General features: G+C 39.1%; 1 protein-coding gene across 1 annotated transcript; it reads right to left on the bottom strand.

Annotated features, from left to right (window-relative positions):
* Positions 1-4,845: 4,845 nt before the first annotated feature.
* On the bottom strand, positions 4,846-12,581 carry abhd5b (abhydrolase domain containing 5, lysophosphatidic acid acyltransferase b). The gene is made up of 7 exons (XM_082186775.1): positions 12,487-12,581; positions 11,338-11,423; positions 10,849-11,257; positions 10,386-10,534; positions 5,775-5,886; positions 5,486-5,672; positions 4,846-5,406 (listed from the first exon to the last, which is right to left on the bottom strand). Exons 1-7 carry the CDS (start codon positions 12,525-12,527, stop codon positions 5,320-5,322), a joined length of 1,071 nt encoding a protein of 356 aa, XP_082042901.1. The 5' UTR covers positions 12,528-12,581; the 3' UTR covers positions 4,846-5,319.
* Positions 12,582-14,055: the final 1,474 nt, after the last annotated feature.

The following is a 14,055-nucleotide window of genomic DNA, read 5'->3' as shown; positions in this document are numbered from 1 at the left end:
TGAAACATTTGGTTACCCTCAATCTTATATTGAAGCACAGAAAAAAATGTCAATGATGCCAGCGTGATGGGGAATCTTTACGTGAATTTTCTCATGCTGTAATGCCTTTAATGGAGGTAGTTGAGCTTAAGAATCCAGGGGGAATTCCTGATTCTGATTGTGTAATCCATGATCATTTCGCTGAGTATGTTCGAGATAATATGCTTCACAGAGAGTTGAAACATCTCTTAAGATCACAACCTAGTATTTCCTTTATCGACGTTCGCAGTGAAGCTCTGCAATGGGCAGATGACAGGGAGTGTCCTAGCCTTCTGCGGGCTAGAGCCTACTCCTGTGATACCCATATAGATGCCTGTGAATTGGGGGTAAACCCAAGTGCTGTAGTAGCAGCAAGTAGTAGCAAGAAATTAATGAATTAAAAGAAACCCTGTGCAAGCAACAAGTACAGTTAGACACAATTTTGCAACGTTTGTCTAACCCAGTTTGGCATGCTGCACCCGGTGGCCCTAGCACCCAGCCTCTGCACTATCGGTTTGATTGAGAAGGCCAACCTATCTGTATGCGGTGTGGGCAGCCAGGTCATATAGCTAGGCGCTGTCATAATCAGGAGGGGGCCCATCAAGCATCTGCGGCAGGGGAAGTTCAGAGTGGGGCTGTGGGTCGGGGTGGAAATACTTATGCCATGGGACCCTCGGGAAACTAGCTTCATCGAGTGCTCAGAGCCAGGCTCTAGATAGTTGGATTCTGTGGCTCCTTTTTAACGTCGACTGTACCTTCACATTCTATGCTCATTGACCAGTGTCCAGCAATGAAGGTTGTAATGGCAGGTGTAACTGTACCATGTCTTGTTGATACGGGCTCAATGGTGTAAACTATTACAGAGGGATTCTTTACAGAGCATTTTCAACCCCAGGTTCAGGGTATTTTGCAGTCATGTGGCTGGCTACAGTTGAAACCCGCTAATGGACTAGATATCCTGTATAAAGGATATCTAGAGTTGGATGTAGAAGTTCTTGGTAGAACTTTGTCTCGAATGGGTATTTTGGTTGTACGAGATCTCGAAAACGTAATGTTCCTGGTTTGTTGGGAATGAATATTCTGCAGAGTTGTTACCAAGAGCTGTTTAGTCAACATGGCACCGCGTTATTTAATTCCCCACCAGCTGTAGTTTTACCTGATGTGCTAAAGAATGTTATGTCCGAATTTTAGATTCTTGAACGTTTAACTGAACTTTAGCCCTACTATATTCATTCAGTATTCATTCAGTATATTATCGCCAATTAAACGCAAAAACTAGGAAAGATGCATTCCCCCTTCCACGCATAGAAGAATCTTTGGATGCCCTTACTGATGCTTGCATGTTTTCTACATTGGATTTGGCGAGTGGTTACAACCAGGTCCCTGTAGCTGAGAAGGATCAAGCCAAGACGGCATTCTGTACACCTTTTGGTCTGATTGAATTCCAGCGGATGGCCTTTGTAATGCACCAGGTACATTCCAGAGATTGATGGAGCGTATTTTTGGAGCTGAACGATTTCACTCACTCCTTCTATATTTGGATGATGTGGTTGTTTTTTCGTCATCTTTTCAGAATCATCTAGAGCGGTTGGAGCTAGTGTTACACCGGTTGCAACAGAATGGCCTGAAACTTAAGCTCAGAAAATGTCACTTCTTCCAGCCAGAGGTAAAGTACCTTGGGCCTGTCATCTCAGCATCTGGGGTTGTCTATGATCTCGAAAAGATCAGCACTGTTAAAGAGTGGAAGACTCCATCTACTGTTATAGAACTGCGGCCCTTCCTGGGTTTTGCCTCTTGATACAGAAGATTTGTGGAAGATTTTGCAAAGTATTTGCAAATTGCAAATTTGCACAAATTAGTAGCAAAGTTGTAGCCTTCCAGTAAAAGAGCTAGGCCAAGATCAAATAGCTCCTGGGGATTGGAGTTGTGAACAGGCATTCCATGCTCTTAAGGAGAAGCTGATTGGGGCCCCAGTATTGGGGTAAGCAGATTTTGCTAGACCGTTTGTCCTTGAAGTGTATGCAGTAGCAATCTGGGCCTGGGTGCAGTCCTGTCCCAGGAGCAGGAAGGAGGGCAACGTCGGCCACTCGCATATGCAAGCCGTGGGCTCAGACCTACTGAGAGGAATATGACAAATTGTTCAGCTATGAAATTAGAACTGCTTGCACGTAAATGGGCGGTAACAGAAAATGTAGAGATTATCTTCTTGGCTCTAAATTTACGGTATTCACAGACAACAACCCTCTTGGTTATCTCCGCACTGCCAAAATGGGTGTCGTAGACCAATGCTGGGCATCACAGCTGGCACTTTTTGATTTCACCCTAATGTACAGACCTGGGACATCTAATAAGAATCCAGATACACTCTCTCGCTTGCCTCCATCCCCTCTGCCAAGTTCTTTGCCCCTGGCATTACGGTTCCCGAAGATGTGGAACGGGCTTGCACTAGACACCATTAGCAGTCGTCTGCTTTTACATCAACTATTGAGGCAGCCCCAGCGAGATGTAAAGCTGACCTACAAGTGTTGCAGGCAGAAGATCTAGTGATAAGGGCTTTCTTGGTGTATTGGAAATGGGGCGGGGTTCCCACAGCTCTGGAGTGGACAAAGGAATCTCCAGCAGTTTTGGAAATGGTTCGCCAGTGGAGTAGAATTCAAGAACAGCAGGGAGTCTTGTATCATCGGAGTCATGTCCCTGGGGGTAGAGAGGAAGTGTTGCAGCTGCTGTTACCACAGAGGCTGAGAAGTGAAGTACTTACTAATCTCCATGACCATCATGGTCATCAAGGGGTGGAACATACTACAGAACAATGGTTTTACACCTATGGTCTTCCAAAACAGATCCATTCAGACCAAGGACGCAATTTTGAGAGAGAGTTACAGAAACACCTTTGTCAGTTGTATGGAATCGAGAAGTCACGTCCTAGCCCTTACCACCACCCAGAAGGTAATGGGCAATGTGAACGGTTCAACCGGACATTGCACGATTTGTTGATGGTTCAACCTGACATTGCACGATTTGTTGCGCACTCTACCCCCAGAACAGAAAAAGAGATTGCCTCAACATTTGCCTCAGTCATTGTTTGCTTATAACACCTCAGTGCATAGCTCTACAGGATTTTCTCCTTATGAGTTGATGTTTGAGAGAAAGCCTCTTCTTCCTATAGATTCACTTCTGGGACTAACCGAGGATGTGACATTGGATGGGACAGCAGAAGATTGGGTTCGAGAACATCAGAGGCAATTAACATCAACCTATCTTAAGGCACAAACTCAATTGGAAGCTGCAGCCGCTTCTCGAGCGCAACATCATTTTGTCCCTCTGCCAATTTTGCCTATTGGTTCATTTGTGTACAGGCGAAGTCATCCTCCTGGTCGTCATAAAATCCAAGACTAATGGGAGCCTGTTGTATACGAAGTAGTACAATGCCTGGATGAGATTGGGGTACTATACAAGATCAAGCCCAAAGGTCAGTCAGGCCCAGAGCAGAATATCATTCGAAAAGAATTTCGCCCATTGCCAATTGATCTATTATCCCCTCACCCGTGTGTGATCGATGTGGAGTTACCTATAGATGTGCCCATGGGTGATGTGTCACTCAGTCCTGACCCTAGTACCGACGAGGAATTTGACTTAGTGGTGCGTCCAGGAAGGTGACATTTTACGAGGGGGGTGAATGTAAGCTGTGGGACCCAGTAGCTTTGTTGCTCAGCCGGCTATATAGTGTGACGTAGTCACAGAGCGACAAGCCAAGCTAGCGTTTCAGCACAGTGTGTTAGTACAGCGTGGGGAATGAAAGCGCCAGGATCACGGGTACAAACCAGTGCTGTTGTCATTGCTTGAGACTGGAGGTTGGCCATAGGGAAAATCGGTCATTCTGGGCAAACTGTTGCAGTAAAGCAGCTTGAGATTGTGGTGAGGATACATCCAGTCCAGTCACTGTTTTTTTGCATATTGCTGTGTATCACGTGTACTGGATTTAACTATGGTAATTTTACCCATGGTATTCTTCAAAAAATGTATTAAGAGTGACGTGGTGTGAATAAATTCTGACACGTCTCGGGAGGGAAACTCGGTACATGCTCTTAAACATTTGGTGTTTTGATTGTGGGAAGTTTCATGGGGTATTACATTGAACTATTGTGAAATACATTTATATTTTTGATACACCAGCTTCCATCTGCGTCCATTAAATAGGGTGGCTTGCGTGAAACCAGGTAGGCCTTTTGAGCTGACTATTTAATGGTATAATCATTGGTTCTGGATATATTTAATTAGTAGTTTAGGGCATGTAAAACGACCCCTGGTGGCCCCTGTTGCGAGGCCCGTTTCAAGTGAATCATATCAAAGGCCACTACTTGGTGCTTACTCCCACCCAGCGGCGTTCAAGAGGCGTGGATCATTTCTGCCAATATTTATTTATTTTTTACAATGTGCATGCTTGTGCTTGAATAATTAATTAGAAGTACTGGAGATTTTCCCAAATAAAATAAAATAAAAAACACTTTTTTGTTGCTTTTGTGGTAGATTTTTCCCTAAAAATTACGCTTCGAGTTCCTTACCCTAACTTGTTCTCCTAACTATCTTGCTCCCCTATCTGACTTGCTGCGCAGCAATAATAAACAAACAGTCTTCAGCAAATGTCCTTTAAATGCTTTAATCACGGCCGGGAGAGTTCCCCAAGCAGTTCTCCAGAGAATCTCCCCCAAGAAGAAGAATCATGGCCGGAGGATCTCAGACAGAAGTCATTGAGAATCCCACCAGTAAACACAAATACAACAGTTTTTATAGAATAGGAAAATGGCAAAAATGACATGAAACATTACATAATTTCCCAACAATTTAATTGGTTCTTCATAGACAAGCCCTCTTGTTACTTCATAATCACAAGATTTCAAGTTTAGACATCTGTCTAGTTTCATTTCCCATATTTGTTATTTTTACACTCACACAACCAAAGTTTCACCAAAAGGGGAAACATTTAAAAGCATATGAATGTTGTTCCTGCAAGAAAAACAAATGTTAGTTATGATTAATTTAAAAATCCATCACACTTTCATATAGCAGATACATTTTAAATATAGTTCATGAGCACAAATTTATTCATGTATACATATACATTTTTAAATGCACATTTGTAGAAAGCCATAAATGATCATGCAATTTTTCCTCCTTCCTTTCCTTCATATTTTCTGCCTTCTTTTCCTCTTAAATAGTACCTTTCAGGCATATATCTCTCCCTTATCACCTTCATCTGATCCTCCTTTAACTCACACCTGACTCATATTTTCTCTCCTTTATTTATTCATTATTGCATATCTTAAGCACAGCCTGGTTGAAGTCTTCTGATTGGTCTGCAAATACGTAGTGACCTGCACCCTGGATGACCTTGGAGGAATTAAAAAGAAAACTGTTACTGTTTAGAGTTTTTGAGGGGAAACAGTGCGATCAATGGAATAAAACTCACTATGATTTTTGTGTGCGAGTCAGGTCTCATTTCTTGAATGGCTTTTCCTGATTGGCCATCAATGCTGGAACGTGATCCGTAGATGAAAGTCATGGGAAGAGAGGGACTGATCATCTCCACGCGGTCCATCATGGGGTGCTGAGGCCATCCATATGGGATTGTCATGTTTTTAAATGCTGTCTCACCACTGCCCAATCACAAGACAAATTTGTAAAAGTTTTTTTTTTATTTTAACCTCTGTCTGTTAGGTCAGAAAATAGCTTGTATTCTGCCCGGGTTCACAGTTTACCTCGCCGTTTGTGCATTCACATGGTATATGTAATCAGCCACAGTGTCGTCGGCAAATACAGAAGCGTATTTCTGCTTAAAATCTGATCGCAAAAGCTGCACCAACAAAGGACCTGAAAGAGAAACACATTTGTAAAGAAAGATCAAATACCGTATTAGGCCTATGGGATTTCTTTATTTCTGGTGGTGATCTTACATCTCACAATATTACTACACCGCAGTTGAGATGCATCTCAACAAGTGCTATCAATGTTACCACGTTAAAAATATTGGTAACACTTTACAATAACAGTACATGAATAAACATGTACTAATACCTGAATTAAAGCTGCAATATGTAATTTCTTTCACCGCTAGGGGTCTCTAACCTCTTACAATAACAAAGGCGTAGGTTGATGACGCAGTGAATAAGCGGAATCATGGAATTTGTCGTCATGCCGATGGATCTAATAATGTTTATGGGAAATAATGGCTGAGTGAATACATTCATGTTTTTTAACATGTCGCAATTGCTAATGAGAGACAGATATCAGCGCCACACGCGAGTCCCGTGGATATAAAGGAATGAGGACATTGCATTCTACCGAACTACCCGCAAATGCTGAATTAATACTCAAACTGGTCAGTTTATGTAACAAATTAAAAATTGTGAGGTAACGCAGCGCTGTTTCACTTGGTCTAACATCATACTAAACTGCATTTGAGTGTGTTGAAAGTTATAGGGCCATATCTTGCACCCAGCACAATTGACTTTGTACACCGATGCATGTATCATTCCTATTTTGCACCCGACGCACAGCAGACTTTTCCCTCGACAGACGCACATTGGTAAATTAGGGAATGAACTTGCGCTCCCGGGGGCGGTTCAGCGAAAAGAGGAGGCGTGTTCCGGCGCAAGCGTTCCCTGGTGCTATTTTGCAGTTCCAGAAAACAATTCCGCCACAGACCGAGAAAAACCTAGTCTAAAGTCAGTGGCACGTTTTCAGTGGCGCGTTCAGATGCTATTTTAAAGGGACATTGTGTAGGAATTTCTCCCATATAGTGGTGAAATTGTATTTTGCATTCAAACGAATACCCAGCAAACACATTTACGTTGTGGCAACGTCTGTGGCACGTTGCATTTCTGCTATGGCAACGTCGCTGTCTACGTGCTCGCAACATTGTAACAACGTAGAATTGTAAGACATGACAGGGCTGTAGCAACGTTGTTGTGCGACATTCAGCAACTGAGAGATGACGTTCTGACATTTTTTTGTTTTTATGCTAGATAGTCCTATAGATATCCCCAATTTAGCATTTTATGTTTTGAGGTTAATTTTTAATTAGTCAGATAATTGTATAGTTTTTTTTAAATATTGTTTATCCTTATTATTATTTAATGGGGCTATCAGTAAATTAGCCTAATTATAATCAACACCTGCAAGTGTACACTTTGAAGAGTAAAAATTACAGAAGGTTACGTTAATTCAACTTTATTAAAACTAACTGCGTATATGGTAATCAAATTGCACTTCCAAAAGTCATACATTTGTGAAAAAAGAAAAAAAAAGAAAAAAATGAATATACACATTTCTTTTAAGTATAATTAAAACATAAAAAGCAAAGATCAGAACATTTAATGAACAAAACCGGTTCTGTAGACAGTAGTCGAAAGCCGGACAATAAAGTTCAGGTAAACGGAATCAGTCCAGGAAACATCCACAAATCCAGAGGAGCAAAGAAACAAAAGTCCAACGTTGTTAGAAGGTTGGGTATGTTGTGCCAACGTTCTGTGTTTGCTGGGTAGTGCTCTCCAGCGCCTCGCTTTTTCAAATGTGTGTTGCATCTACGGTAGCCGTTATGTACCAAAAAGCTATGACAGGATGTCTTCTAATAGCACTTCATTGAGTTTTCCTTCGGGTGAACAGGTTTGTTATTTCAAGACCGTAACATTGACTTACCTGTCGAGAAGAAAGCAGGCAACTTCAGCTCTTTTGAAAGCTTTCTGCTGCATTAGCTCTTTTCACCTGGAAAAATCTATCCCGACATTAACCCTTGTTTTTTTGTAATCTCCGGTCACGTTTCCTTTTACGGTCTATTTTGGACTTTTTAGATGACTTACCGTTAAGACACCGCTTGACTGTTTGTCTGCTGCTGCTTGAACAAGACACCAGACGCAAGCAGCACGATGCGACAAAAGACAGTTGAACTCATTATAATCAGTGATGTTGTCTACACTGGATGTGACACGAGTGACAAATCTGATGCCTCATTCTATTTATGACGTATTGACGCAAAGGAGAAATGCATTGTAACGCTTTGCCGCATCCAGGGTAAACATTATTTTTGTGCCTTTAAAATTGAACGTAACTTTTCAAGAAATGAATGAAAATATAAATTGAAACTTAATAAAATGTCTCGCAGAGGAAGATATAAAATAAATCGCAGGCAAAATTTTTGACTTTGTTTTTAATTCACTGCATGTTTTACTAACTGTTTTCTCTTTTTTCTTCCGCTGATCTGTACTTACAAATGTGCTTCCAGAGTTTTCATTTACGCTTCTGAAGTTTTCACTAACGCTCTTCTGAGTTTTTGTTCGCCATTCAGGCACATAACTCTTGTGAGGGCGGGGCTAACAGAAATGTGTTCTCATTGGCTACTGAGTTTTTGATTGACAGATTCTTGACCTGGAAGTGAAGACTTAAGTGTTGTGTTTACATGTGAGCGTCTGTAAGCGGCTTCCTATTTCATTTTAGTGATATAAAGTTAGGAGTTTTTTGGGGTTTTTTTTATAATGTTTTTATCTGTATTTATCTACTGCAACACTACATGGTTGAGATGAGTTCCTAGAAATAGCACAGATGAATAATATCATCATTATCATCAATCGTCATTATCAGGATAATGGAGATGCTGGAGGCTCACGGTAAGTCAGTCATTTGTTTTTGTTATAAAGGTGGAGAGATATTTTAGAGCTCATTGAGAGCCCACAACATTATACAGCAGTGTTGACTTTATTTAGCCCAATCGTTACACAACCTTATCTGCATACAATTACACAGTCTTTCTTCGATTACATCATAATGTTTGCTTTTTCATAGGTACAAAACCTAAGAACATAAGATGCCGACCCAGAGGGTGGAGTGGTAGTACCAGAGATCCACTGTCCCCATCAGACAGAAATCTTACTTTCTTCATACACATGACACATCACTTTTGAATGACTGGGATCTTGATCTTCAGACACCAGATATAATGCAACTATTTTAATTTCTTTGGAGCTCTAGATTAAAACAAACACAGTTCACAAGTACACAAGAGGTTGCACTTTATTCTTATAAGTCTACGCTGATCTTGGATTAACACACCGACAGCATATGAATGTTAAGGGTCCACCCAAAAATAAAAATTCTCATCTTTTACCCACCCTCATGCCATCCCAGATGCATACGACTTTCTTTCTTCAGATAAACACGAATGAAGAGAATCCATCCGGTGAGTTTATATAATGCAAATGAATGGGTATTTAAAAGTTGACACTTTTAAAACACCACACAGTGACTGTAATAGGTTATTAATACAACCCCAGTGGATGAATCAATGTCTTCTGAAGTAAAACAATAGATAATAAAAATACTAATAATTTAAACTTTTTTAACCATCGCTTCTGACCAACTGCCATACGCACATGGGCTACAATCTACCTGTATATGGATTCACAGAGATGGAATATTTTCTGAAAAATCTTTGTTTGTGTTAATGTGAAGAAAGAAAGTCATATAGTACATCTGGGATGGTATGACGGTGAGTAAAGGATGAGAGAATTTTCATTTTTTGTTTGAAGTATCTATTTAGACTTGTGTATACTTAATTACAATGTACCCAGTCACTGCTTTTTTACATTTACTGTAACAAGAACTGTTCAAATGATCATTGCATAATTTAAAATATAAATACATTTTACACAAATTTTGTATATTATGTTCTTGTGCATTTTTAGCACTATATGTGTATTATGAGAATACTGACTTCGGACTGTCACAAAATCCAAGACTTTCACTTTCATATTTAAGTATAGCGAAAATAAAGAATATAATGAAATATCCTTGAAGGTCTGTACCATCTGACAGCAAGCCACCATCTGGTTGCAATTCTCATATTGTTTGGATTCTTCAGAATTAAGTGATCATTAATTGTGATGGTGCATATGCTAACAATGGATAGCGTGATGGCCAGGGTTGCTAACTTTGTGTCACGGTTTTGTTTTTGGGTTTGTTCATGTTTCCTTGTCTGTCATGTGATCCTGCCATGTGTTCCCTTGTCTGATGTGTCATGTTGTCCCTTGTCTAGTCATTAGTCTTGTGTGTATTTTATCCCTCATGTTTGCCATGTGTCTTTGTCTTTTCATAAATGAACATTTAAAATTGGCCTATTGATGTACCTGCTTCAACTTGCACTTATTTATTTCATTTATTTGCCAAGGCAACATTTCGATGTTTTTTTAGTTTATGTTTTTCATTTAATATTTATATTTTGTTTTATTTCAGCGACATTTAAGATTGAAAACTATTTTTTAATAGATTTAATCAAACAATAGTAAAACAATTAGTAAACAATAACAACAGTTTCATACCCAGTGGGCCTGCCAGCCTAAGCGGACCAAGAGGGTTGAATGGATTCATTGCTGTCCCAAAGGCTTTAATCCATATGGGAACCCAATGCTCCTGAACATTTGGTCTTGCTGCAAAACCCCATGGCTCCACCAACACCAAGTGCTTCAATCTGTGTGAATTAATTTAGACAATATTCTTTATAGCAGACATTGAGTAACTGTATAGTAAACAAGTGGTAACTGACAAACTTAACCAACATGTTAACCCTTTCAGTCAAATTTAGAGCTGCAAACATCAATGACAGTATTAACTTGTCAATGCTGGCAAATGACCATGGTATAAGCAGGATAATCCAAAGCTCACTGTGAATTAAACAATTCGAATGCACTCCATGGAGGCAACTGCACAACACATTGTGCATTAAAATAGTTAAAACAGATAGCCGTGGATTATCCCTTACTTAAAAACCACACACACATTTACCTATGAGGATATTTCAGGGCATAGGCAGTAGACACATAACCTCCAAGATCATGGCCCAGGAGAATCATATGTTCCAACCCTTCTGCCTTTCTCCAGTCCTCCAAGGATTCTACAAACTGGTCCTCTGCATCCTTGGCATCCCTGCCAAAGGTTGGTCGACTGCTGCGTCCAAAACCCAGCATGTCCAATGCGTACACAGGCCTTCCTTCCCCTGCAAGGGTAGACAGGTTTTTCACCCAGAGACCCACTCCACCCCCAAAACCATGTAGTAGCACTAAAGGAACCTGAAGGTGTTGCACCCCAGAGGCTGACAGGTCAGATGAGCTCCCTATTTCATTAAAGCCCAGAGTCCAAATGTAGTTGCCATACGAAATTGGAACATGTCCATGAGTAAACTTCAGTTTGATGGCTGAAAATACAATATGTTGAATAGTTTGTATGGAGATCAGTATCTTTTTAGGAGTTACACGCTTACACATATATACTTACGTTTCAGGATTCTGTCCTCTGCTTTTATAAGATGGGAGAGTGAGGTGGGACACCAGGACGGCAGCCAACTGGAGATACACCCTGATCTGTAATGTACAGTGAACAAATGCCCATTTGACAAGAAGACATAATGAAGCCTAGAACTATTCCGTTTTTAGTTTATTTCCCTTGACTTTCTCATCATCCCTCTGGCTCTTGTCTCAGAACATTTTCTGTCCAACAGACAACTAAGACATGCCCTTCTGGTATTTCACAAGGGTTTTTACATGATCTCTACTTTTATTTATCTGCATTTTACAAATGTCATGATGACAATCCTGAACCTAAATGTTGAAGGATCTAAGGATTCTCAGTAACAACCTGTGTCTGTCTTTTAAGAGAGCGACCATCTGTGTTGTGTTTTGTTTTCTTTGTTTTAATTTTATAATCATTTATAATCTTTAGTCATTTATGTTGTCATTTGATTCATCATTTAATAATTAATTCATATTATTATTTGTATTATTATTTGATTTATATAATTTTATGTTTTTACATTTTATATTACTTATTTTACTTGCTCTTGCAATGTTTTTGTTGTTTAATCTTATGATTGTCTTATAATCTTATGATTGTGCAGTAAACAAGCAGTAATTTTTCCATTGTTTTGCTGTGGTAAAGCTTGTTAGATTTGTGCATGCAAACGAGGTCTGAGTATTGAAACATCCAGACGAAGTCTGAGCATTGAGACATTCAGGCGAAGTCTGAGCATTGAAACAACCAGACAGAGTCTGAGCAATGAAACACATTATGCAACTAAGTTTATTCAATAAATTCTGCTCTTTTTTTTTTTTATCTGATCTAATATATCTGATATTTCTGATGTGGAGATCCATCCAATCTAACAATGTGTAACATTTTCTGTTCTCATTGATGAGAACAAGTTTTTTACTACTAAAATCTAAATTCTTAAAATGATCAAACATTTAAAAAAAAAATATATATATATATGTATATAAAGAAATAATATTTTGGATGTACAAAAAGCATCTACTACTACTACTACTACTACTGTTAGTTCTACTTGCATGAGCTAACATTTTTGTCTTGTTGAATCTATTTATTTCAGAAACATACACGTATACAGAGTTGTTTACATGAACAGCTTACCTCCTATCTGTAAGTACAAATTCCACTTGATTTGTTCTCATTGTTCCTCTTTCATCACTGACATATTATTTTTGTGAGAATGTGATCTTGCTACACAGGCAGTGCAAATAGGGAAGTGGTCAAAGAAGATCCCCAAGGGCCAAAGAAGCACCTTTCACCCACTCTTGATTAAAGCACATATTCATTTTCATTTATAGCGGATAGAGGTCACATATCTGTAGGGCCACAAGGGCCATTTGCAATTATGCATTTGCTATTATTAACTTGTGTCCTCCAACACCAATGTTTTTGAAAGTCTACGTTTATCATAAATTATCCATATTTTTTCCTTTATTTTATATGGGAGTAAAGTTGATCACAAGGTTCCCAGTTAAAATCCCACTTTTGCAAGAAATTAAGGTTGTTATTTTATGCTGTGAATTATGTTTTAATCATAAAAATCACATAACTGATTTTCACATTACTGAAATTAATTCTGTTATGGCATATTACAATATAAATGAACATTGAATTAATGATATATTACTGATTCTAGATATTTTATTTACAGTTCTGAGTTTATGCACTTTTAGTTTTTTTAAGTATATTTCTGCTCCAGTTATTTTCAAAAAACTAGTAAAAACTAGTCTATACATTTATTTTTAAAACATCCTCACATCGTGCTTTTTCACAAGTGCCTATTACTTTTGCACTCACATACACATACATTTTTAGATGAACACAAGCCCAGTGTCATTTTTTTTTTTTTATCTACTCCAACCATCTCCTTTGGAATTGTCTCTATACAGAGGGACAGTATATAACGCCCTTGTACTGGCTGTGCTGTCTCCACTGTCCTGAACTGTCTGTATTTCTTGCACAAGTTGACAGAATCAGAAACTGAATCAGAATGAGCTTTATTTGCCAAGTATGTGTTCACAAATTGTCTTGGTTACAGGAGCTTCTAGTGCAGAAGAAAGTACAGACATAGTGCAGACAGACAGGAATACTACACAGTAGAAATGAAATATAACAATAATATAAGAAACACATATTTAAATAATGCAATATAATACAGTAGTAGAAATATAGAGAGAATATATATTTATATAATTGTTTTAATGAATATACAGATGTGTTATTTACAAGTGTACAGTTTATGATGTAATTTACACATGTACAATTTTAGATGTTATGTACAAATGTACAGTTATGGTAAAAAATACACAGTTGTGAGAGTTTAATTGTTCAGGCTGAATATAGATATGCATGAAAACTGCAGGGGGTCCAGCAAGGGTCCAGTGATGTTCTTCAGGTAGGCCAACGCCAGTATTTCAAACATCATCATGACCACAGATGTGAGAGTGACAGGTCTGTAGTCATTAAGTCCAGTGAATTGGATTTTTGGGGGGACTGGGATGATAGTGGAGCATTTGAAGCAGCAGGGAACTTCATACTGCTCCAGTGATCTGTTGAAGATCTGCGTGAAGATTGGGGCCAGTTGGTCAGCGCAGGCTTTTAAACAAGCAGGTGAGACACCATCTGGGCCTAAAGCTTTTCTATTCTTCTGTTTTTTGAAGACTCAGGGCA

This window comes from Leuciscus leuciscus (assembly GCF_965113295.1).
Source record: "Leuciscus leuciscus genome assembly, chromosome: 12".
In the NCBI taxonomy this organism is placed as follows: domain Eukaryota; kingdom Metazoa; phylum Chordata; class Actinopteri; order Cypriniformes; family Leuciscidae; genus Leuciscus; species Leuciscus leuciscus.
This window is presented reverse-complemented; position numbering and strand designations above follow the sequence as displayed.

Coding starts and splice junctions, on each gene's coding strand:
- abhd5b (XM_082186775.1), bottom strand. CDS start 12,527: ATGAGAACAAATCAAGTGGAATTTGTACTTACAGATAGGAG. Junction 11,424..12,486: donor TTTGTACTTACAGATAGGAG/GTAAGCTGTTCA, acceptor TGTACATTACAG/ATCAGGGTGTATCTCCAGTT. Junction 5,407..5,485: donor ACTCGCACACAAAAATCATA/GTGAGTTTTATT, acceptor AATTCCTCCAAG/GTCATCCAGGGTGCAGGTCA.